The sequence below is a fragment of the Oncorhynchus mykiss genome, chromosome 12 (assembly GCF_057628025.1).
Source record: "Oncorhynchus mykiss isolate SJ-2025 chromosome 12, ASM5762802v1, whole genome shotgun sequence".
NCBI lineage: Eukaryota > Metazoa > Chordata > Actinopteri > Salmoniformes > Salmonidae > Oncorhynchus > Oncorhynchus mykiss.
Genome location: NC_143033.1, coordinates 83301027 through 83326876, shown reverse-complemented (window position 1 = coordinate 83326876; position 25850 = coordinate 83301027). Strand labels below are relative to the sequence as shown.

The 25850-nt window shown below is 44.7% G+C and overlaps 1 protein-coding gene across 6 annotated transcripts in view; it reads left to right on the top strand.

Moving 5' to 3' along the window:
• The window catches only part of LOC110538551 (RNA binding protein fox-1 homolog 3), a 412967-nt gene that overhangs the window by 178615 nt on the left and 208502 nt on the right, over window positions 1-25850 (top strand). For all 6 annotated transcript variants that reach the window (XM_090193724.1, XM_090193727.1, XM_036938643.2 and 3 more), the window contains exon 5: window positions 2173-2256. In XM_090193724.1, coding sequence (XP_090049850.1) covers window positions 2235-2256 — 22 coding nt within the window. In that variant the 5' untranslated portion in view covers window positions 2173-2234. The remainder of the gene's footprint in view (window positions 1-2172; window positions 2257-25850) is intronic.

Genomic DNA, 25850 nt, shown 5'->3' with positions numbered 1-25850 from the left:
AGGGGCTCCCCAAGGCTCTCACAGGCATCTTCAAAACGTCCCAAATTATTTCACCCCTCTAAAGCTGTCAAGGCCGATTTAATAGGAACCAGAGGAAGTGATAGGGGGCTAGTTTGAGGTTTGATTAAATCATGTTATCATGTTGGAATGCTATGAGCTGTTAGCTATATAATATTAGTGGGTAACTGTATTAGCAACTGATTATTCAGCCCTGTGCATACATTACATACTTAGGGAGAACGCATATGCACACACATGCTCAGTGGGCTTACATAAATCCCCATGTATAGACAACCAATGACAGGCTCTCTCTATCTCGCCGATGGCTCCCAAGAGAAGGTGCTTTATAGCACAACAATTCCTAATTCAGCTTTCACTTCTATGGGACCTGCCATGTTGTTCACACATACAGTATATCACCCAAATTGCAAGGCAAAAGATTAGAGGGAGAAGCATAATTAGAGCATTAATAACCCTGCATGTTAGGGAACTTAAGTCATTGAGTTTTTCATGATGAATGGGAATCCAAACAAGGCAGGAGAGAGTGAAAGGCTCCATTAGATATTCCAGGCATGGTTCAGTCTCAGTAGAGGCGTGAATATCACACTTTTCCCACTGTTGCCCAATTATTTTTGTGTTCCCAGGCAATGATAGAATTGCTTGTCCAACTGCAGCCTTCAAAGGGATAATCTAATCGCCTCATTGAAGCAACGGCTCCATTTGTTGGCACCAGAAGAAGCCTTGGTTAGTAAAGTGATCGGCTCAGAACAAAGCCAGGTATTTGTTTAGCTAACTAACTTATTTACAAAGCAGTGGGACATTTAAAGAACTCCTCTGGCATTCTGCGTGCATAGTTCCTTTTTCATTTAGGGTTCTCTCACTCTTCCTCTCTTCCCTGTTTTCTATTTCATCCCCTGTCACCGGAGACAGTTGTGATGGGTGCCCACACCTCCTTCATGTGTTTCCAGCCCTTCTCTCTGCTTCGTCTGCTAATGATCCAGGGAGACCAAATACAGGGCCGCGCTGGAACAAAATGGCCGCCAGAGCTGCTCGCTTATATCTCAGCCCTCCCTCCCCAAATCAATTCTGACATTTAATTCTGCCCTTATAGAAGGTAATGGTGCATTCAGGGGTTGTTACCGATAATGTTGAAATGGTATTGCTGGGTTTCACTGAACAGATGAACTCTAACCTCTACTGCTGAATGGTCTTTTGGTTTTCCCTCCCCAGGTTGCCTTGCCTGCTCTCTTGTGTTTTTTTAAATGAATATCGGGCTTAAATGTTGATATTTACCAAATGAAATATCTTTGTTGGTCCATCCGGGGAAACATCCCACTGGGCACACACTGGTTGAATCAACGATGTTTCCACTTCATTTTAATGAATTTATGTCAAACCAACGTGGAATTAACGTTGAATTGTGCCCAGTGGGATATGTCTCGTCTTGACAGAAAAGCAGCCATAGTTCTTACCAGCCCCTCTCTATTTCTAGCAGCAGAACTCTTTACGTCAGTTAGTCAATATGTTATTTCTAATATATTATTTACTGGCTTTGACTTGTTGTGTATCAGAATGTCATGAACAACTGGTTCAGTTTTTGCAGTCGTAATCATGTTGAGAGGAATCACAGAGCCAGATGTCGAGGACTCATTTTACAGTGTTTATGCTTTCCTCCAAGTTGATGTAAAATTCATGCATTCCCTGGTTTATTTATCCCCATTTGTACAGTCTCAACAATTAGTCAATTCCCAATCAACAACAGAGAAGAAATTGCTTTTAATTACTTTTGATAAATGACAAATTGTGTTGGCATGGCTCCCTGCAAATGCTTAATTGGAAGGAGGGCGGGGTGAGAAGGCGGGCTCAGCGAGATGGGATTTCTGGGGATGAAATCAATGCAGTTTTCTCTGTGGTTCACCGGCTGGGCTGCTGGGCCCCAGCCAACCTGAGGCCTGCTCAGATACACAGCTCAGCAGAAACATTCACAGTAGGAGAGCACTCACACACTTAAACAACACGCACGCACGCAAGCAGGCAGGCAGGGACACACACGCACAAACAAATAAACACACAGATTTGACTCGTTGTAAATGTCTGAGAAATGTAAATGTCTGCAACTGCCTGCCTTGGTCCTCCTGTCTAAACGGAGGATGTGTTGCCTTGTGTCTACAGGGTTCGTTAGTATCAACAGTGAGTGAATCTCCCAGCTTTGGCCCGTCCGGCGTTACCTGTACATGGAGACCCCCAGCTGGGCAGGTACGTCCCTCTGCCTCTCTCTCTCTCTCCAACACACACACACACCTGCTCTCTCTCTACCTGCCTCTCTATTACACACACACACACACACACACACACACACACACACACACACACACAAACATACACACACACAGTCATGCGCAACTAACCTCGTGGGGACATACAATTCAGTCCCATTCAAAATCTTATTTTCCTTAACCCATACCCGTACCCTAACCCTAAAACTAACCCTAAACCTAAACCTAATTCTAACCCTAGCACTAATTGTAACCTTAAGCCTAAACCCCCTAGAAATAGCATATGACCTTGTGGGGATGAACAAAATGTCCCCAGTTGGTCAAATGTTTGTTTGTTTATTATTCTTGTGGGGACTTCTGGTCCAACACGTATGGTTAAACTTGTCCACACACACACACACACACACTTAAAGTCTCTCTATTACACAAACACACACACACACACCAATACTCGCTCTCTCTGTACCTGTTTCTCTGCATGTGTGTATCCTCTGTCATTACACCTTTGTGTGTACTTCTTTAAAACACCAACTTCAAGACCGTCAATCAACCTGATGTGGTCAGATAGCGGAAGACTAGCTCGGCTCCTCCACAAGGCTTTCATCCATATGGCCGTGGCCCAGGCAGGCGCCCATGTGTGTGTTTCCTGCTCCCCTGGCTGGCCTCGCAGGAGCCATACAGCAGGTGGCATTGAGGATCAATGGGCCTTCTCTCTCCTCCCCTCCCCTGCCCCTCTCTCTCTCTGCCATTACATCTGCTTTGCTTTATCTTGGCCATGTTACAGTTGTAAATGAGAACTTGTTCTCAACTAGCTTATTACCTGGTTAAATAAAGGTGAAATAAACAAACAAAATAAAAATCCTCTATCCTCCCCTGCCTCTCCCTCTCTACCATGAGATTCTCTCTCCTCCCCTGCCTCTCCATCTCTACCATGAGATTCTCTCTCCTCCCCTGCCTCTCCCTCTCTACCATGAGATTCTCTCTCCTCCCCTGCCTCTCCATCTCTACCATGAGATTCTCTATCCTCCCCTGCCTCTCCATCTCTACCATGAGATTCTCTCTCCTCCCCTGCCTCTCCATCTCTACCATGAGATTCTCTCTCCTCCCCTGCCTCTCCATCTCTACCATGAGATTCTCTATCCTCCCCTGCCTCTCCATCTCTACCATGAGATTCTCTCTCCTCCCCTGCCTCTCCATCTCTACCATGAGATTCTCTCTCCTCCCCTGCCTCTCCATCTCTACCATGAGATTCTCTATCCTCCCCTGCCTCTCCCTCTCTACCATGAGATTCTCTCTCCTCCCCTGCCTCTCCCTCTCTACCATGAGATTCTCTCTCCTCCCCTGCCTCTCCATCTCTACCATGAGATTCTCTATCCTCCCCTGCCTCTCCATCTCTACCATGAGATTCTCTCTCCTCCCCTGCCTCTCCATCTCTACCATGAGATTCTCTCTCCTCCCCTGCCTCTCCATCTCTACCATGAGATTCTCTCTCCTCCCCTGCCTCTCCCTCTCTACCATGAGATTCTCTATCCTCCCCTGCCTCTCCATCTCTACCATGAGATTCTCTGTCCTCCCCTGCCTCTCCCTCTCTACCATGAGATTCTCTGTCCTCCCCTGCCTCTCCATCTATCTCTACCATGAGATTCTCTGTCCTCCCCTGCCTCTCCCTCTCTACCATGAGATTCTCTCTCCTCCCCTGCATCTCCCTCTCTACCATGAGATTCTCTGTCCTCCCCTGCCTCTCCCTCTCTACCATGAGATTCTCTGTCCTCCCCTGCCTCTCCCTCTCTACCATGAGATTATCTCTCCTCCCCTGCCTCTCCATCTCTACCATGAGATTCTCTGTCCTCCCCTGCCTCTCCCTCTCTACCATGAGATTCTCTCTCCTCCCCTGCCTCTCCCTCTCTACCATGAGATTCTCTGTCCTCCCCTGCCTCTCCATCTCTACCATGAGATTCTCTCTCCTCCCCTGCCTCTCCATCTCTACCATGAGATTCTCTCTCCTCCCCTGCCTCTCCATCTCTACCATGAGATTCTCTCTCCTCCCCTGCCTCTCCCTCTCTACCATGATATTCTCTGTCCTCCCCTGCCTCTCCATCTCTACCATGAGATTCTCTGTCCTCCCCTGCCTCTCCCTCTCTACCATGATATTCTCTCTCCTCCCCTGCCTCTCCCTCTCTACCATGAGATTCTCTATCCTCCCCTGCCTCTCCATCTCTACCATGAGATTCTCTCTCCTCCCCTGCCTCTCCATCTCTACCATGAGATTCTCTGTCCTCCCCTGCCTCTCCCTCTCGACCATGAGATTCTCTGTCCTCCCCTGCCTCTCCATCTCTACCATGAGATTCTCTCTCCTCCCCTGCCACTCCCTCTCTACCATGAGATTCTCTCTCCTCCCCTGCCTCTCCCTCTCTACCATGAGATTCTCTCTCCTCCCCTGCCTCTCCCTCTCTACCATGAGATTCTCTCTCCTCCCCTGCCTCTCCCTCTCTACCATGAGATTATCTCTCCTCCCCTGCCTCTCCCTCTCTACCATGAGATTCTCTCTCCTCCCCTGCCTCTCCCTCTCTACCATGAGATTCTCTATCCTCCCCTGCCTCTCCCTCTCTACCATGAGATTCTCTCTCCTCCCCTGCCTCTCCCTCTCTACCATGAGATTCTCTCTCCTCCCCTGCCTCTCCCTCTCTACCATGAGATTCTCTCTCCTCCCCTGTCTCTCCCTCTCTACCATGAGATTCTCTCTCCTCCCCTGCCTCTCCCTCTCTACCATGAGATTCTCTCTCCTCCCCTGCCTCTCCCTCTCTACCATGAGATTCTCTGTCCTCCCCAGCCTCTCCCTCTCTACCATGAGATTCTCTCTCCTCCCCTGCCACTCCCTCTCTACCATGAGATTCTCTCTCCTCCCCTGCCTCTCCATCTCTACCATGAGATTCTCTCTCCTCCCCTGCCTCTCCATCTCTACCATGAGATTCTCTGTCCTCCCCAGCCTCTCCCTCTCTACCATGAGATTCTCTCTCCTCCCCTGCCTCTCCCTCTCTACCATGAGATTCTCTCTCTCTGCCATTACCTTTCCACTCCACAACCTCCAGCCTCTAGTTTCCACTGGGGAGGCCCAAAAGGTGTGCCCATTGCACCTTACCACATCACACTGGGGTAAAGAGTGTTTTTTTCCATTAGTCTAATTGCTTGGTTATAGTTCTATATTATTGCGGTGATCAGCGGTGTGGTGTGGTAATGATGGACATCCAGTGCTCCTGTGCTAGCTGGTGGGTGTTGTGTTTCCGCCCCAAACTGCCCTCACACAGTGCTGCTAACTCTGCTCATACACGAAACGGGAGCCAAAATGCAGCTTTACGCTGATAAATAAACAAGTGTAAACAAAAAAGCTCCCCAAATGTTTTGATATAAGATTTAAATCAAATACTAATCTCTTTGCATTCTCAACAGGTGCAACATTCCAATGATTTATGAAATAAACACTCGAGTTCTAGAGCCTGTTCATTTGCCTCTGTTTAAAACAGACAATATGGTACTAATTGGCTCTAATTTACGGTGGCCTCTAGTTAGACTTTCTTATATGATCACGATATAAGTATAATGAAAATTTGTTTTCGAGGCAGCTCGTGTCTCGTCCCAGGTCAAACAGTGCTCATTGACTACAATATTAGATTCCTCCCTCCTGCGCACTTTGTTCTTCTCTGTGTGTCAGCAGACCTCTGAAGAGCTTCTTTTCACTCATTTCTAGGAAGTCTGACTCTGTATTACTCCTGGATGTGAAGTCCTAGTGTGCTATATTGGTACAAATGGAAGGCTTCCCCAATCAGCCATCACACTAGAAGCTTTCAATCAGCAGGCGGAGAAGATGGAGATAACAATGAGTTCATTTAGCCACAAAGACTTTGTATGTATAATATTCCTCCAAGAGATAATATAACTGGTTCAACTGTTAGCTCGGCTTAGTGTGAGGCATCTGGTCCGTGGTGGTCTAACCGGTCCTAAACATCTCACTCTGCATGGTTGACCTGTGGGATTCCTTCAAAAATAGGCCACTTCCCTTCTGTCTGTTTTTGCGGCTATGATTGTTACAGACACACTGATTATCTTCCCGCTCTTATTTCACTATATAAAAGGGCCGGGATAGAAAATCCTTGGCCGTAATTTTTTTTCTCCAGGTGTGGGTATTGATCTTTGCCTTTGCTGCAGGGGAGTCTGTTCACTTAGAGGGTCCACTGATGTAGCAGGGCTTATTAAACAAATAGCCACAGAACAAGGCCACAAACGCTTTGAATCACAGACGAGGTTGGCTGTCTCAAAGCACCGCCGTATCAAATATGGAACACTCCGCTAACAAGGTGTGTCATCTATTTTAATCACATCATATTTTATCAAACAAGGAGAAGGTTGGACATAACTAAGGGAGAAACGGTGGGGATTTGGGGGGTGAATTGTATTTTGAAATGGAATGTGACGGCTGGAGACTAAGCTGGATTCTCCATGCATGGCTTCATAATGAAGCCGGACAAATGGTCAGTTATGGCTAACTGTAGTGGTAGCTGGAGAATAGGAGTAACGGGGGGGGGGGGGGGGGGGGGGGGGGGGTGTAATTCAGTGCCAGTAATACATTCACCTCATAGGGATGTTAGCTGGTGTTAGACGTGGATCTGGAGCTGTGGGGCTGCTGTGAAGGTTGTTATTTCTCTCTCTGGTATCACTGTACTGGCAGATGAACATTGAAAACATTGAGAAGTTGTAGGTTATACAGGGACTCTCTCCTCCTCAGGCCCTGCGGCAGAACATCATCTATTCTGCTATTATACCACCCCTGTACAGCAACACATTTCCTCACATCTCATATTATTTCCCCCTCTCTCTCTTCCTTTTCTCCATTGGGTTCCGATTCCCCATCTCTTTCTATTTTATATACGGTGCTTCTCTCTGTCACAGACACACATACACGGATGGACACACACACACCTGGATGTAACACTGTGTTGATGATGGGCAGAGTTGAGGGAATGACTTGTGCTAGTCATCACAATTCAGGCAATCATCTGTTATACACATCTCACACTGGCTGGGCTCATGGGCTAGTGTTTTCAATCGTCTTTTTTCCTTCAGTCATAAATTGTTCCTGACACTCTGACACTGTACTAGGTTATGAATATATGAATATGTAGCGACCACATACACCCCACAGGTCAGACAAGTTAATGGATAAAGAACCAAATTATAGACCACTCCATAAGAAATACCACTTGTGGAATTGGTAGATAGACAGTACTAAAGTCCTCTTATTGACATTAGAGGTTTTACATTTGAAATGATTAACTCTAAATACACCTTACCAATAGCAATGCATCGATTTGAATCAGAATATGCCATTCAAACTGTGTGAATTTATGGTCCTTTCAAAGTAAACACCCAATACATTTCTAAATTCAAAATGGAATTGTTCAGTATCTCTTCCTCTGTTCCATTCTCTTTCTTTCTTTCTCTCCATCGTCTTCTTGGTCTCTCACTCACATATAATTAGCTTTCTTTGTGATTAATAGTTTAGATTTCACCGATTTTCAAAATTCCTCCTGTGTTACCGCCGGCAGTGTTTTCCTCAGCCCCCTCGCATGGCCGTAGGAGCTCCTCCACAGTGGAGGGGATTGGGGGAGAGGAGGAGGTGGGAGGGGGGTGCCTGCGTCTTTAAAAGTGAGGAGCGAGGGAGCGGGCGGGCGGCTAGCTGGATTGTGCTGACGGCAGGGCTTTGGTTCAGAGCATGCCCATTAGAGGGAGCCATAAATCCTAGGCTCTCCGGGCCTGGCTGTGTCAGCAGTCCACTGAATGAATTGATTTTAAACGCCATCGAGAAAAAAAAGAGGGAGAGAGAGCCTCTTTAATTCAACCTCCAGCAGAAACCTCTTTTCTCTCCCTCTGCTTCTCAATTCAGAAGTGTCATTGAAAAGGAGTGAAGTCCTGAAACACTGAACCTGTCAGCAGCAACAAGCCCTGGGCTACAGCCTCAGTCCCTCCACACACCTGTGATTTACAGGAAAGGGGGAAACAACAACACGCCACAAACCAAATGCATCATCTTAAATTCCAAACAGCATTTGTTCTTTCCCTCCAATGTTCAGTCCTCTTTTTAGATTACGGCGAGAGAAATGAGACATATCGTAAAAAATGTGCTCGGGCATTTGAATTTCAAATGTGTTAGATTTGGAAATTGATGTATGTGTTTGTCTACTTAGGAGCAGCATCCATGTGGGCATGCATTTATATATAGTCAGCGTCAATGAAAAGCTGTGTGTCGTAGCCCTCCCCTCTCGTCTCTGTACCCCCATCGGGGTGCCTGCCTGTGATGCTGTGAGGGGCCTTAGTATGCTAACCATCACATAAAACACAGCACACATGTACTCAAACACACACGCTCACACTTTCATGCATACTTACATTAATTATGCTTAAACATTATGCTTAAACACACACATGCATGTATACACACACTTTTTCTCTTTCACACACACACACACACACACACACACACACACACCACACACACACACACACACACACACACACACACACACACACACACACACACACACACACACACACCAGTATCCCCCGGTGTGTGTCAGTGTGCCAGCTGGAAGGGGTCATCCCCTGCCGTGCTGCCCTTTGTGTCCTGCTCTGTGGTAATGCTTGTTGGACCCTTTACCACTGCCGTTGTGTGACAGCGTGGGTGCATGCACTGGGCTCTGCACCGCTCCGCTCTGCGTGGCACAGCGCCGTGTGGTGAGGTATTCCCCAGAGAGCCCAGCAGCAGAGGCAACAGCAGGGACTTCCTGAGAGTAGCGTGGCCAGGCAGGGTGAGGGCTGACCCTCGTAAAAACCCCAGCATCAGCCGACTGATGTGGAGCAGTGCGATGAGAGAGAGAGAGAGAGAGAGAGAGAGAGAGAGAGAGAGAGAGAGAGAGGAATGGATGGAAAGAGAGAGAAGGCAGCATCCTCTCTGGCTCATTACACTGTTTAAAGAGCCGGCGCCTCTAAATCACCTGCCCAGCTCCACGCTTCAAATAAGCCCAGCCACCAGGGATCATACATCAACTTCTCCATCAGTCCCCGGTGCCGCTTTCTCACCATTCTCCCCCTCCCAATCCAACCAGCCGCATATCACATTCACATGTATGGAATTCAGCTGAACAGATAATGCAGAGAATCAAACAGAATACATTGCCCGAGCGCCAAATTATTGAATAAGGCAGAGTGAATATAGGAGTGTGACAATTTAATGTTCCTCATCATGTAAACCTGTTAATTGAATGTTTTGCGTATACGCCAGGCAACATCCATGGCCCAGTTGTGTTACATGAACAGCCTTAATGCTCGGTTCTTCCTCATCTCAAAAGCACACTTTCTCATGCCTAATTACCCCAAGGCTCTGGGCTGGAGGAAGGAGCGACTGGTGACGTATTACGATACAGATTGCGAGTATATTTCACTTTGAAAAATGGGAAAAGCACACAGGAGTAAGGGCTTGATTACAAGGAGCGGGGCATAGAGCCTCTACATCTTCCTCCTTCCTCCCCTCGTTTCAATTATGGCTGACTGGAGGCCTGCTGCTGCCACCGTCCTCGAATAAAACTAAAATATGATAAAACTGGAATATCATGCCCGCCACTGATTGAACCCCCGAGCCATGTAAGGGCTGTGAGATACTCCACACGTAATTACAACGTTTGCCAATATTTTTTGACGGGGGGTTCAACATGGATATGAGCGAGGGGGGTGGAAGTAGGGTTGTGGGGTGTGTGTGTGTGGGGGGTGGGGGGGGGGGGGCATGAGCAGTGCTTATGACACATGATAAAAGCACGTTTCATTCTGACTTCCCTGAGGATAAGAAGAAACTTGCCTGTGTATATCCGTTCCACTGTCTTCTTCCTCTGCATAAGTGTACTGGTGTTGTTTTGAAGTCGGAGGATCATTACTCATGTGTAAGATGCATAAGCTCAGAAGATCTGCTGTCATAACACTGCAGACGGTGGTGCCGTGAATGCAAAAGAGGTGCAACTTCCTCTGGATGTGGAAAATTGAATATTAAGCTATATCATTTTAAGCACACAATAAAAACATGTCATTTCATCCAAACTCGCATTCCTCATCATAAAATATGGGACTGAGAATGTAGGGTAGAGATCTGTGCTCTCTCTCTCTCTCTTTGCCATGTTCTCTGAACAGTTAACCTTTACACCCCCTGACCCCCACAGATGTAGGTGGTGTCTCCCTGATGTCAATGTTAATCATAGTCCAGCACTCTGACCTGCCTGGTTCCGCCCGCCCCCTATCCAGTGCCCCCCACCCATGACAGAGTTAGGCTCTACCACACACAGCTTTACCAGGGGAAGCCTCTGCCAACAAGGAAAGCTTCCTGTTCACATTGTGAGCTTGATAAGGATAGTGAAATGATAGAGACTAGCCACTGAATAGGCTAGTGTTTGTTTTGGCTGGTTTATTGAATAACAACAACTGGGATGGTCTGAAATGTGTAAATGTATTTTCTCTCTGGTTCATGGCCAATATGGAGAGGTATCAGAGGATTCTTGTTGTTTTGAGTGTTGGATCGTGTCATAATACAGCTAGCTGCCTTTGAAAGTGAATGAGGAGATAGATCTCTTCGCTTAGGGAAGAGCGTGCCGCCACGGCAGAATCACAGTGGAGAGAAATCCAACCCTCTCGTTCGTCCCACTATGAAGGATTCAATCACACATCTGGCCCTCTGACCCGTCCCCTCACACACTAACAGCCAGGCTGGTCTCCAAAGACCAGAGATGGATCACAGGAAGGCGGGATGTGTGGAAGCTAGAGCATGCCACCTCTCAGGACTTCTATCATAGGAGAAATTGAGAGTTGTCGCAGTGGAGAGTGACTAGCATGGTGGTGCGTTGATACATTGACACAGTGAATGTCTTGGACAGTGCAGTAAAAGTGCTGAGGTTGAAATGAAGCCGTTATCTCTGGCATGTATCACTAGGGAGGCAAGAAGCACCGGTGCAAAGGCCTGTTTGCTTTACTGTTATTGTCTCTGTGTGTTGGTCCCCTTCAAACAACCCTCAGGTTCAGCTCTTTTCTAACATCACACACATTTCCCTATATATTTATAACCCTAACCCTTCCTCTGACACCACCTTGTATGAAGGTCCTGAATGGCAGGAAGCTTGGCCCCAGTGATGTACTGGGCTGTACGCACTACCCTCTTTAGTGCCTTGTGGTCAGAGGCCGAGTAGTTGCCATACCAGGTGGTGATGCAACCAGTCAGGATGCTCTCGATGGTGCAGCTGTATTACGTTTTGAAGATCTGAGGACCCATGCCAAATCTTTCCAGTTTCCTGAGAGGGAATAGGCGGCAGGGTAGCCTAGTGGTTAGAGCGTTTGACTAGTAACCAAAAGGTTGCAAGTTCAAATCCCCAGCTGACAAGGTACAAATTTGTCCTTTTGCCCCTGAACAGGCAGTTAACCCACTGTTCTTAGGCCGTCATTGAAAATAAGAATTTGTTCTTAACTGACTTGCCTAGTTAAATAAAGGTAAAAAAAATATATATATTAAAAAAATTGCCTTTGTCGTGCCCTCTTCACAACTGTCTTGTGTGTTTGGACCATGACAGTAAGTTGGTGATGTGGACACCAAGGAACTTGAAGCTCTCAACCTGCTCTAATAACAGCCCTTAATGCCCTTAAACTTAATGATGGTGATGGAGTCATCCTTGGCCATGCAGTCCTGGGTGAACAGGGAGTACAGGATGGGACTGAGCACGCACCCCTGGGGGGCCCCCGTGTTGAGGATCAGCGTGGCAGATGTGTTGTTACCTACGCTGGCTACGGAGAGCATAATCATACAGGCGTCCAGAGAAGCTGATGCTCTCATGCATGCTACAGTGTTGCTTGCCTCGAAGCGAGCATAGAAGTTATTTAGCTCGTCTGGTAGGCTCGTTTCACTGGGCAGCTCGCGGCTGTGCTTCCCTTTGCAGTCTGTAATAGTTTGCAAGCCCTGCCACATCCGACGAGTGTTGAATCGTACTACACCGGATTCAATCTAAGTCCTGTATTGATGCTTTGCCTGTTTGATGGTTCTTTGGAGGGCATAGCAGGATTTCTTATAAACGTCCGGGTTAGAGTCCCGCTCCTTGAAAAAAGCAGCTCTACCTTTTAGCTTAGTGCGGATGTTGTCTGTAATCCATGGCTTCTGGTTGGCTTATGTACGTACGGTCACTGTGGGGACGACATCATCGATGCACTTATTGTTAAAGCCAGTGACTGATGTGCTGTACTCCTCAATACCATCGGAAGAATCCAGTCTGTGCTAACAAAACAGTCCTTTAGCTTAGCATCTGTGTCATCTGACCACTTCCTGCTTGAGTTTTTGCTTGTAAGCAGGAATCCGGAGGATAGAGTTATGGTCAGATTTGCCAAATGGAGGGCGAGGGAGATCTTTTGATGCATCTCTGTGTGTGGAGTAAAGGTGGTCTAGAGTTTTTTTCCTCTGGTTGCACATTTAACATGCTGGTAGAAATGAGGTAAAACACATTTAAGTTTCTTTGCATTGAAGTCCACCACCTTTGGATGAGCATTTTCGTGTTTGCTTATGGCCTTATACAGCTCATTGAGTGCCGTCTTAGTGCCTGCATCGGTTTGTGGTGGTAAACAGACACGACTTTGTGAAGTACAGTTTTTAATGTCCCGTTGGTAGGATAGTCTTGATCGGAGCTCATCCATTTTGTTATTGAATGATTGCACGTTGGCTAATAATATTAATGGTAGCGGGGGATTACTCACTCACCGTCGGATCCTTACAAGGCACCCGACCTGCGAATGACAGGGATTTGGGCCTTGTCGGGTGTCTGAAGTAAATTCTTCATGTCCAACTCGTTAAAGAAAAAATATGTCGCTGTCCTGATATCCAGAAGCTCTTTTCGGTCATAAGAGATGGTGGCAGAAACGTTGTGTTCAAAATAAGTTACAAATAACGTGAAAAATCACACACAATAGCACAATTGGTAGGTTCCCGTAAAACAGCAGCCATCTCCTCCAGCGCCATCTGCATACATTATCTTGGGCCGATCCGGTGATAAGTTTGCTCATTAGAAGTTGGGAGGCTCATAACATTCCATTTATCTTCTTCTTCCTGAGACGACAGTGAGCAGTGAGTGAGGGGAGCCTAGTAAGGTGGAGATGCTAGCTCTGTCACTGGAGGTATGTTGACACCCCATGAGTAATCTGGTGCATGCTAAACAGAGGGTCGAGGTGTCACTGGAACATCTCAGCAACTGGCACATGGGTAATTACTCTTCCAGCGTGGGCGCGGCTCAACGTTTTTGAACCTTTTCTTTCTCCAATCATAGTTGATGGATTGAGTGGAAGAGGGCGATCATCTGGTTCTTAGCAGGCTCACTGAGCGTGGTAGGCCTCCGTTGATTAATGATATCTGCCGCAAGTCACCAAAAGTGGAAATTAAGTATTTCTGTTTAAATGTAACATTTGTCTCCTTTGCTCGTGTTGAGAAAGGCATTTGTCAAAATCCACAGCTTTGGCGAATGGTCGATTTCCTCTGGGAGCACGCTGGGAATTACTCCCTACTTTCACATTAATGCCATTCAGTGTTCCCTGTTTTATTTCTTGAATCTACTTTCACCCATTGGCCTTTGCCGGGTATTTTGAATATTGAACCGTTATTTAACACACAGTTCAGGTTTATAGCCACTGCTACCACTGCTCCCTGTGACAGTTGAAAATTAGATATGTTTAAAAAACACACAGAAAAGTGGGGAATGACCTTGAATGTCTGAATGAAAGTGATTCAAGATGGAATCTCCCTGTGTTGGGCACAGGGGGAGTGATCTGGTGGCAACCCTGGTTGAGTTGGGTTACAGTTATGGTGATAGTGAGCCTGTCATGCCGGAACAGAACCAAGCCTCTGGGTAGACTAATGGTTCTAGAATCTGGCCAGGGTCCAGTTCTTCCCCATGCAGCTACTGCTTCTTCCTTCCGTGGCTGGGATATCATTACCTCCAATGTGTTACATCAGACTCGCTTGGTCAGGCTCTGAAACAGTCAATACTCCACAATTTAGAAAATCAGCCAAGTTTGCAGAAACAAAGAGGCAATATTGGAAATAAAGACGGATGTATAATCTGACGCCAGGCGTTTTTTTCATGGGGGGTGAATTATTTGTTGTCCGGAAGGAGGGGACGTACACGTGGGGCGGGGCGGAGGGCAAGGAGCCAGCCAGCCATCTGTCAGGGGTTAGAGGAGGTGGTCAAATGGCTCGAATAAATGTTCAAATCACAGCGGCCAACTACTGACCCTCCGCGTTTCATACAAGCACCCTTTACTTTTCCCATCAATGGAAATCTAATTGCTTGAAAAGCGATCAATGGAAACTAAATTGGTTTTGTGTGGAAGCGAGCATGCAATAAGCTCTGAGCTGTTTTAATGTGTGTTGGTTTTGCATCTTAAATCATGGTAATTTTTGGAGTGGGGCCCCGTTCCGTTCTCCTGAGAGGGGCTCAACCTAGGTAGCACCCAGAGACTGGGGTGGGAGCACTCAATCAAGCCTCTAATAAAAATCACAAGCTTAATTGCTTTTCCAAACTCATAAATCCTGCGACTGTATGTGTTAATCTTTTGCATTTCTCTGTAGCGTGCAGTAGGCTTGGTAGGGAATGCAGCAGAGGCTCATTTTGGAAGGGCTGGGAGGTAACAGGGAACTCCTCCCTGCAGGAGCTGCTGTGACCTCTGATAACCCTCCAGTGATCTGATATGACTAATCCCCTATAATCCCTAATACACTCCTTAACATGCTCCTAACTGACAGCAGTCGATATGGGTGCACTTCTCTGTCTTATCGCTGATCTCTTTGTCTTTTGTACGCTGCTTCTCTCTCTCAGCAGTCAGAACCCGCCACGCTGCTCTCCTCTCTCCCCCTGACCAAGGAACAGGCGCACATCTACATTGATGTCACACATTTAAGTTCCTCTACTCAGTGACTCTTGATAAGCTTAGACTAGATCAGAGTCTCGAAATTGAACGGACTAATTGGTTAGCACAGGTCTGGAGGCAGCCAGAATGCCAACTACTCAGGCACAACGGGGGAGCTCAGAATGAGGTCTTATTTTGTGGTAGCACAGCAAAAACGACTTTCCACTGTTTTCTCTTCTATCACGGCCAGCTGGATGTCTTGTCAGAGAGACTTGGATAAGGGTGTTACCCCTCTGACCTGTAGTGTTCGAGGGAAGCTGCATAGCGTTGGAAGGCACTTGAAGGAATGGTCTCCACTGTGTAATTTATGGATGTCTCTGAGATGTATTCCAGCCCAGGTCTCCTTTTCTCCATCCCTCAGGTGCTTATCTATCACTTATCAGGGAAGACAGAGCATCAGCCCAGGTTGTATTTCTGTCTGCTAGTGTAATTACATTGTAATTGATCTAAGGACATGGACAGTACATGTGCAGTAACTTCTCATGGTCCAGTCTCCCTGTGTTATCGTTGATACTGTTACTCTAAGTAAACAGTTGTCCTGGTGGAAATCTCAGACAGGTCTGCACATGTTGTGTCTGGAAATGTGTCTGGAAATGTAGTAGAGAAATATTGAAAGGGAGAATGAAGGAGCTCCTGTCTGTTTGATTGAGTCCTTTAGAAGGTCATACCAAGTGGTATAGTAAAAAAGCTAATATAAAAAAATGAATTTGTTTACTAACAGTCATTTGTAATCATAACGTATAAAAAAACACTGACAGCAATGCATACATGTCAATAGCTGTTTTATTGGAATTCATGTTTTTTATTTTCTACCGAGACCTGCTGTTGCAGTATAAGCCCAAGCCCCCTCACAACAAACAACCAGGCGTTGTATCATTCCAATCACGCATATTAACCAGCTCTCGCCACCCATCAATCTTCTCTCAGCCATGTTTGAACTGATGCTGAAATTATGTTATAAATGATGGTTAAAAAAATCCCCATATTTTTTTGTTGTTGACAGTGTAACGGCTTCTCTGATGCTATCCATATACGTGTGTGTGTGTGTGTGTGTGTGTGTTTGTGTGTTTGTGCGTATGTGCATAGGTGTGTGTGTGTGTGTGTGTGTGTGTGTGTGTGTGTGTGTGTGTGTGTGTGTGTGTGTGTGTGTGTGTGTGTGTGTGTGTGTGTGTGTGTGTGTGTGTGTGTGTGTGTGTGTGTGTGAGAGAGTGTTTGTGTTGACGTGTGTGCATGTGTATGTGCTGCAGTCACCTTAGGGAAATAACTAATCAACCTTTCACCAGCAAACACCTGTACCAGGAACACAGCATTTCCCTCATCAGGTTATGTCTGTATCTTAGCTCATATACCTCCTGGTTGCAGATTCTACTAATTTAATTCTACTAATTTCATTTGACTAATCTCTATCATTCATTGTTGTGTGTAAAATCCTCATATTGTGCAGAAGGCTTTGCCCGGTACTGAAGAGGTATAGCTGTGAAACTATTGCATGGTTTGTCCATAGCTCCTGAAGCTCCTGTGCAGTCTAATGTAAGTATGCAGCTCTCCCTCATGATCCCTCATTTATCATTTTGACACCGGCTACTTTTTTGAAGTGGAGAAAAATGTTGCAGTCAGCTCTTCCTTTGGTCTCGGAAAATGTGTGTGAGAATGAGTGTTTGTGCGTGCGTGCGTATGTGCGTGCGTGCGGCGTGTGTGTGCGTGTGTGTGTGTGTGTGTGTGTGTGTATGCAACAGTATGATTAAGTGGCTCGGTAGACATACAGCTGTTTTTTACAGTACATGTACACCATACCAGGGTGTCATATATACTAGTGAGTAATCTACCATTATTTATTTCCATGTTTGTCTTCATAATGTTTTCCACAAAATACTTGAAGGATAATTGAGTATGAAATATAACTTTGGCTGTAAATGCCACTGTAAATGAGGAAAATGTTTCTTACAGTAAGTGTTTCACAATCAAAGGAGAAAAAAGGTTTAAAAATAATTGTTTTCAATTTCTCTCTCCGTCATAATTGTCTAGGTATCGGAATCAAAACTTTCTCTAGCTTTTACATTTTACATTTGAATTCAATGCCACTCAGTCAAAAAGTAACTTACGTCTATAGCAGGGGTGTAAAGTAACTAAGTAAAAATCTGTACTTTAATATTTTTTCAAACTTTTACTTTAACTCAACTAGATTCCTAAAGAAAATAATGTATTTTTTAGTCCATTCATTTTCCCTGACACCCAAAAGTTATCCTTACATTCTGAATGCTTAGCAGGACAGGAACATTGTCCAATTCACACACTTATCAAGAGAACATCCCTGGTCATCCCTACTGCCTCTGATCTGGCAGACTCACTAAACAGAAATGCTTTGTTTGTAAATTATGTCTGAGTGTTGGAGTGTGCCCCTTGCTATCAGTAAATAAATAATATAATAATGTGTGTGTGTGTGTGTGTGTGTGTGTGTGTGTGTGTGTGTGTGTGTGTGTGTGTGTGTGTGTGTCGTCTGGTTTGCTTAACAACCTTTCTACTGCAGTGGGCTAAATCAGGGTCACAAATCTACTTTGAAACAAAAGTATATACCTCACACACATGGTTATGAGCTTAGAGAAGAAGACCTTGTACTATGTCAGATATAGTAGTAGTAGAAATGTATTCCATTTTAAGTTTGAATCCCAATATTACACTTTCTATACATCACAGAAGACTGAAATATAACAAAACCGTTTAACATAGAAACACTGGATTTTCGGCGGGTTTGAAATCATGTTTATTAAATCTGAAAAATACTAATAACGTTCCACCCATGAGGCCACTAGAGGGCGATTTGTCATTTGACTGCAGGAAACTATTATAAGGAATTTGATTTAGAATTGTACCTTTACGTTTGATACTAAAGTTATTTTAGCAATCACATTTACTTTTGATACTTAAGTATACTTAAAATCAAATACTTTTAGACTTTTACTGAAGTAGTATTTTACTGGGTGGCTTTCACATGAACTTGAGTCATTTTCTATTAGGGTATCTTTACTTTTACTCAAGTATGACAATTGGGTACTTTTTCCACCACTGATTGAGCCTGAACTAGTGTCCCTGTTGAAGTGTATCAACTAATAAACAGATATTAGAATACAAGTTGACATCTATAATGATTGAGCCTGAACTAGTGTCCCTGTTGAAATGTATCAACAGATGTTAGAATAAATGTAATTGTTTACAATTGAATTGTTATGTCAATGTAGATGTGTTTCTTCTGTAGGGGATCTGATAATCAGTCTGATCCATTGTTGACTTAGTGTGTGTGTGTATGCGTGCCTGCGTACATGTGTTTGTGCGTGCATGCATGTGTGCGTGTTAGTTGGAAGGTGCCGTGTGGCAGGTAACAAATTAGTTTGTTTGTTCTCCGGCCGCAGAAACCTTTTGTGCCCTGGGCTTTGTGTGTTGTGTGGGTGGGTCTCAGTGAATGTGAGCGAGAGTAAAGAGCTTTGTGTGTATTTGTGAGTGTGTGTGTTAGTCTTTATATTTCCATAGTATACACTACCGTTCAAATGTTTGGGGTCACTGAGAAATGTCCTTGTTTTTGAAAGAAAAGTACATTTTTTGTCCATTAAAATAACATAAAATCGAGAAAATTGTAAAGAAACTAAAGATCTCGTACAATGCTGTGTACTACTCCCTTCATAGAACAGGGCAAACTGGCCCTAACCAGAATATAAAGAGGAGTGGGAGGCCCTGGTGCACAACTGAGCAAGAGGACAAGTACATTAGAGTGTCTAGTTTGAGGAACAGACGCCTCACATGTCCTCAACTGGCAGCTTCATTAAATAGTACCCGCAAAACACCAGTCTGAACGTCAACAGTGAAGAGGCGACTCCGAGATGCTGGCCTGTTCTGTGAAGGGAGTAGTACACAGCGTACGAGATCTTCAGTTTCCTGGCAATTTCTCGCATGGAGTAGCTTTCATTTCTCAGAACAAGAATAGACTGATGAGTTTCAGAAGAAAGGTCTTTGTTTCTGGCCATTTTGAGCCTGTAATCGAACCCGCAAATGCTGATGCTCCAGATACTCAACTAGTCTAAAGAAGGCCAGTTTTATTGCTTCATTAATCAGGACAACAGTTTTCAGCTGTGCTAACATAATTGCTAAAGGGTTTTCTAATGATCAATTAGCCTTTTAAAGTGATAAACTTGGATTAGCTAACACAACGTGCCATTGGAACACAGGAGTGATGGTTGCTGATAATGGGCCTCTGTACGCCTATGTAGATATTCCATGAAAAATCTGCCGTTTCCAGCTACAGTAGTCATTTACAACATGAACAATGTCTACACTGTATTCCTGATCAATTTGATGTTATTTTAATGGACAAAAAATGGTGCTTTTCTTCAAAAGCAAGGACATTTCTAAGTGACCCCAAACTTTTGAACGGAAGTGTAGGTGTGTGTGAGGGTTAGGAGTTTGACCACCCTTTTAGCATTTGCCTGCAGTTACCACCCTGAGCCATAAAGTTTCCTTTCCACTTGGTTTCGATCCCCACGCTTGCGCCGAGGTCAAGCAGGTGACCTATTGGTAAAAGTGCCTTGGCGAGCCAATAAATGCCGAGCTGTATTAATCACATAGCAGCCCTTACTCCTTGAAGAGGTCAATGCTTTAAAGGGCATCCAGAGTGCCGCCCGCCTTACACTGAAATACAGCCAGGGCATCTTTCTGGTTGAATGTACAAGAAGTTGTATTAGTTCCCCCCAATGAGGTCAGTCTACCCTGCTCAAATGAGATCTGTCGATATTCCATTATACGCTCGTGAAACTTGATTGTGGGGCATCTGTCCGATGCATATTTCATGCTAAATGTAGTTAGCTGTAAGTATTGCATACATTACTAGTAGTCTATATCCCAGTATAGGCAGGAGTCGAACATCTGTTTTCTATTAAGGGAAGATGAAATATTCATCTGAAAGCAGATCTGCTAGGAGTCAATCATTCAGACACACCTGTGACAGCTGCTGGGGAGCTAATATCAGCATGTCAGGTGTCTAATGTAATACATCTGATCACCACATCAAATATAGATCTCCCTGAGCCAAACTAACAAGCACCGGTTCAAATCAACTAGTTTACAGAATAGAGAATGAGGAATCTTAATGATGTAGCCTACATACCACATACATGTACTGTATGTGGAGAGATTGTGATGGATTTTAGATGCCGCTTTTGACATTTTCAGTGCACTACCTAAACTCAAATAGGTAGACTTCTATTATATTAAAATCCACTCAAATAGATAGACTTCTATTATAATAAAATCCACTCAAATAGATAGACTTCTATTATAATAAAATCCACTCAAATAGGTAGACTTCTATTATAATAAAATCCACTCAAATAGATAGACTTCTATTATAATAAAATCCACTCAAATAGGTAGACTTCTATTATAATAAAATCCACTCAAATAGGTAGACTTCTATTATAATAAAATCCACTCAAATAGATAGACTTCTATTATAATAAAATCCACTCAAATAGGTAGACTTCTATTATATTAAAATCCACTCAAATAGATAGACTTCTATTATAATAAAATCCACTCAAATAGGTAGACTTCTATTATAATAAAATCCACTCAAATAGGTAGACTTCTATTATAATAAAATCCACTCAAATAGGTAGACTTCTATTATATTAAAATCCCCTCAAATAGATAGACTTCTATTATAATAAAATCCAAGGCCCCAGTGAAGTAAACAGCAAATGGCTTTCCGTTCTCGGTGGCTGAGGCTGATTCAATGTTCACTGCAAAACCGGAGCTTTGCATTTATCACTAATTATACCATAGAGCAGTCTAATGCATCAATCCCTTTTCCCTTCAAGTATTCATTGAGTAAACAGAGATCCATACTATGCAATTATTGCCTTCTAAATAGCCTATGTGAACACTTGAAAAGCTAACTGTATGTCAATAACCCTCAAAGGTGCATTCCATTGAGAGACAACGTTTACGGGATCTAGTGTTTGGCAGGGTTACCAGGTGTTCAGGACTACATCTGTTCATCCTCAGCAGGACTACAGGACCAGAACCTGGTCAGAATGTGTTGTACTGTTTGTTAGTCTATATAACTTTCCCATTACCGTGGTTCCTTTAGTGTCACCAGACCCTGACTAACCCATGACTGCACTGGTCTCCCAGGCCTTGCTGTGTGCAGACAGCAGAGCCATCTCCCTCTTTGAGCTAAAGATGCTTGGACATTAGCATACACAGGTTGTCACTGGCAAATGAATGACAAGACTTTCATCTCCCAATGTGTCAGCCTCGCTTAGCATTGACACGGTTCAATGTGCCCGCAAAGTGCCACTTTGGTGGGTTATGGAACCGGCATGCTATTGAAAAGCTGCCTCGCAAAGATTACTTAATAAATAGAATAATTTCACCATCAATATTATTCCAGGACTGTGACAATGTCAAAAGGAACAAGAAAACAACCAATCTAGGTTTGATACGAAACTTTGCTGTCTGTGGTTGCTGTGCACCAGTCATTTTAGCGTAATGAAAAATGAAGATATGCTTTGTGTACACAATGCAAGAGTGTATTACCAAGTTTATCTTTCCATTGCTTGCCCTTGTTATACCTTGCCCTAGGCTCTCGCCTGTGTTTTCCTCAAATGTAACTTTGCAGGGTCTGTGTGTAGGCCATGCACGTGTGTGCGTGCAGTGCATGTGTGTGAGCAGAGATGGGCATGATTTTTCTTACATATATTTGAAATACACATTTTGTAATTTGAATTACACTGGGCTGAACTACACTCCAATTTATTTTGTATTTTCAAAACCCTGTAATTTGTATTTTCAATATATATATTTTTTTGTTATAGCAGTACACATTTTGTGGCCCCCTTTTCACTGTGCATTGGTATCAGAAGTCTGATAGCACTATGACGTGATAAAAGAGTATGATAAATTAACTAAATATAAATGTATATGTAAAAATTAACAATTGCAAAGCATGTTGAGTAATATTCTAATGCACTCCACCCCGAAACAATACCCAGTGTGCTTTGCAGTTGATTTTGGTATGTTCATTTTCACATGCACATTTTGGTCATTTAGCAGACACTCTTATCCAGAGTGACTTTCAAAAATAGGTAGATAAATTACAACATATCAAAGTCATAGCAAGTAAAACATCTTTGTAACCGTTAGTGAGACTGTTGTTGCTGTTCAGGCCGGGTACTTGCAAATGTATTTTTGTATGTATTTTAATTAAGTACATTACCAAATACAAGTATTTATAAAACATGTTGACAATGATCTTAATGGTATTTTGTAAATGTATGTTGTAACTTTTGCTCATCCCTGTGTGTGATAGTGCATACGCTGGCAGTTTTTTAAAATTGTATTTTTTAAATGTAACCTTTATTTAACTAGGCAAGTCAGTTAAGAACAAATGATGTGTGTTTCTGTGCATTTCTACTCACCACAGAGAGGTGTGGGTGGTGGACTCAATTACATATCCATAAATATGTTATCTCAGGGGGTGTCAATTTGTCTTTGTTGGGAATGCTTAATTAAAGATTAACAGTGTGCAAATTGAGAAATAGGTAAACTGAATATTGCATGAGACCTGTCTTATCAGTGACTGACTAGTACCTCTACCAGCTGCTGCTCTAGAATCACTAAGCTAAGCCACCCATGATCCACCTGCAGGAGAAGGTTTGGAGGACCATGCCTCAAAACCGATGACACCTTGATTCCCCACTAATTAACTCATCACAGAAAATATTGCAGATATTCTGACTAAAAATCTTTTTTTAAAGAGATTACTTCAAAAAAGCTTTGTGAACTTCCTGTCTCCACTCTAGTTCTTCATTTCCCATTGCTCTGAGCCGAAATCCTGACTTGGCAAGATTTAGATGCGAATATGAGATGTTTATCAAATTTCTCCATTAATCTGATGTGCAGGGCCTTGATTAAAACGTTAGCCCCAGACAGACAACGTAGCTGCTCAATATGCACAATTTACAGAAATACACAGATTGATACAGATGTGCTCTGTACTTTTTCCTGGTTTGGGATCAATAAAGCTGTACGCTCAGGGATCGGGGTGTGTTGTTTTTTGTCTGGAGTTTTATACTGACTCAGTGCAAAGCTGTAAAGAAGGCAGGGTGCAAGTGAAGGGAGAATTGAGGCACCCCATTACCACCACCACCACCACTACCAGCACCCACTCTGTCTGACAGGACGGTCAGGGAGGGATCCCTGGGAGCAGCCAGAGATTGATTCTCTCTCCAATTTGAGATGTGGCTTGTTTCCAGAGAGGTGATATGAGGTTTTTGTAGAGGGTCTGGGGGTTAGGAGGGCAGGAGAGGAGGGGATATGGGGTGGTATGACTAGAAATGCCCCTGATGGGGTAGAGGAGGGGGAGAGATTGGTGCAGAGAGAGAAGGAAGACAAAAAGGGAGACAGTAATGGAATGGTCCGAGCCATGCCCTATCAAACTGACTGAGCCATGTCCTATCAAACTGACTGAGCCATGCCCTATCAAACTGACTGAGCCATGCCCTATCAAACTGACTGAGCCATGTCCTATCAAACTGACTGAGCCATGCCCTATCAAACTGACCGAGCCATGTCCTATCAAACTGACTGAGCCATGCCCTATCAAACTGACCGAGCCATGCCCTATCAAACTGACTGAGCCATGTCCTATCAAACTGACTGAGCCATGCCCTATCAAACTGACTGAGCCATGTCCTATCAAACTGACTGAGCCATGCCCTATCAAACTGACCGAGCCATGCCCTATCAAACTGACTGAGCCATGTCCTATCAAACTGACTGAGCCATGCCCTATCAAACTGACTGAGCCATGCCCTATCAAACTGACCGAGCCATGCCCTATCAAACTGACTGAGCCATGCCCTATCAAACTGACTGAGCCATGCCCTATCAAACTGACCGAGCCATGCCCTATCAAACTGACTGAGCCATGTCCTATCAAACTGACTGAGCCATACCCTATCAAACTGACCGAGCCATGCCCTATCAAACTGACTGAGCCATGCCCTATCAAACTGAGCGAGCCATGCCCTATCAAACTGAGCGAGCCATGCCTTGTCAAACTGACCGAGCCATGCCCTATCAAACTGACTGAGCCATGTCCTATCAAACTGACCGAGCCATGCCCTATCAAACTGACCGAGCCATGCCCTATCAAAATGACTGAGCCATGCCCTATCAAACTGAGCGAGCCATGCCCTATCAAACTGAGTGAGCCATGCCTTGTCAAACTGACCGAGCCATGCCCTATCAAACTGACTGAGCCATGCCCTATCAAACTGAGCGAGCCATGCCCTATCAAACTGACTGAGCCATGTCCTATCAAACTGACTGAGCCATGCCCTATCAAACTGACTGAGCCATGTCCTATCAAACTGACTGAGCCATGCCCTATCAAACTGAGCGAGCCATGCCCTATCAAACTGAGTGAGCCATGCCCTATCAAACTGAGCGAGCCATGCCCTATCAAACTGAGCGAGCCATGCCTTGTCAAACTGACCGAGCCATGCCCTATCAAACTGACTGAGCCATGCCCTATCAAACTGACCGAGCCATGCCCTATCAAACTGGCCGAGCCATGCCCTATCAAACTGGCCGAGCCATGCCCTATCAAACAGACCGAGCCATGCCCTATCAAACTGAGCGAGCCATGCCCTATCAAACTGACTGAGCCATGCCCTATCAAACTGACTGAGCCATGCCCTATCAAACTGACTGAGCCATGCCCTATCAAACTGAGCGAGCCATGCCCTATCAAACTGACCGAGCCATGCCCTATCAAACTGACCGAGCCATGCCCTATCAAACTGACCGAGCCATGCCCTGTCAAACTGACCGAGCCATGCTCTATCAAACTGACCAAACCATGCCCTATCAAACTGACTGAGCCGTCCTCTATCAAACTGAAAGGCCGGCCCTTCTCAGCAGCAACGCAGACAGACACTGACTCATCCGTAGATCATGTGCACTCTGGCTAATGTTGCTACTGAACACTCCATCCTCTCGCTTATAGATCCACTGTCTTCTAATGCTGATTGATATAAATCAAATTGCGTTTGATTGACACCACAGCCAACGGGCATGGTTTTCATCCCCCCCAAAAAATAATGGCCACAGTCAAAGGCTCCGGGCGGTTTCTGGCTGCCTCTAGCTGGGCGAGGGCAGTGACCTCTGGATAGCACATGTAATAGATGACTATATATGTCTTGTGCTGTCTCCCTCTCTCTCTCTCTGAGCCCAGGAGACATGAACTCATTAATTACAGGGGGTGTTGGCCAGGCTGGACGCTGACACGATCGTTGTGGCTGTGTGGTTATTGACTACTCCGCAGAGGAAAGTTGCTCATTTAGCACAGTGTCGCAAGCCTGGGAGGTCACTGATCATTGTGGCGGGAGCATCTGCTGGCTTTTGTTTGCTCCTGCGTGTGTGTGTGTGTGTGTGTGTGTGTGTGTGTGTGTGTGTACTAATGTATTTATAAGCTTAAGTGAATGATGTAACTAGTGC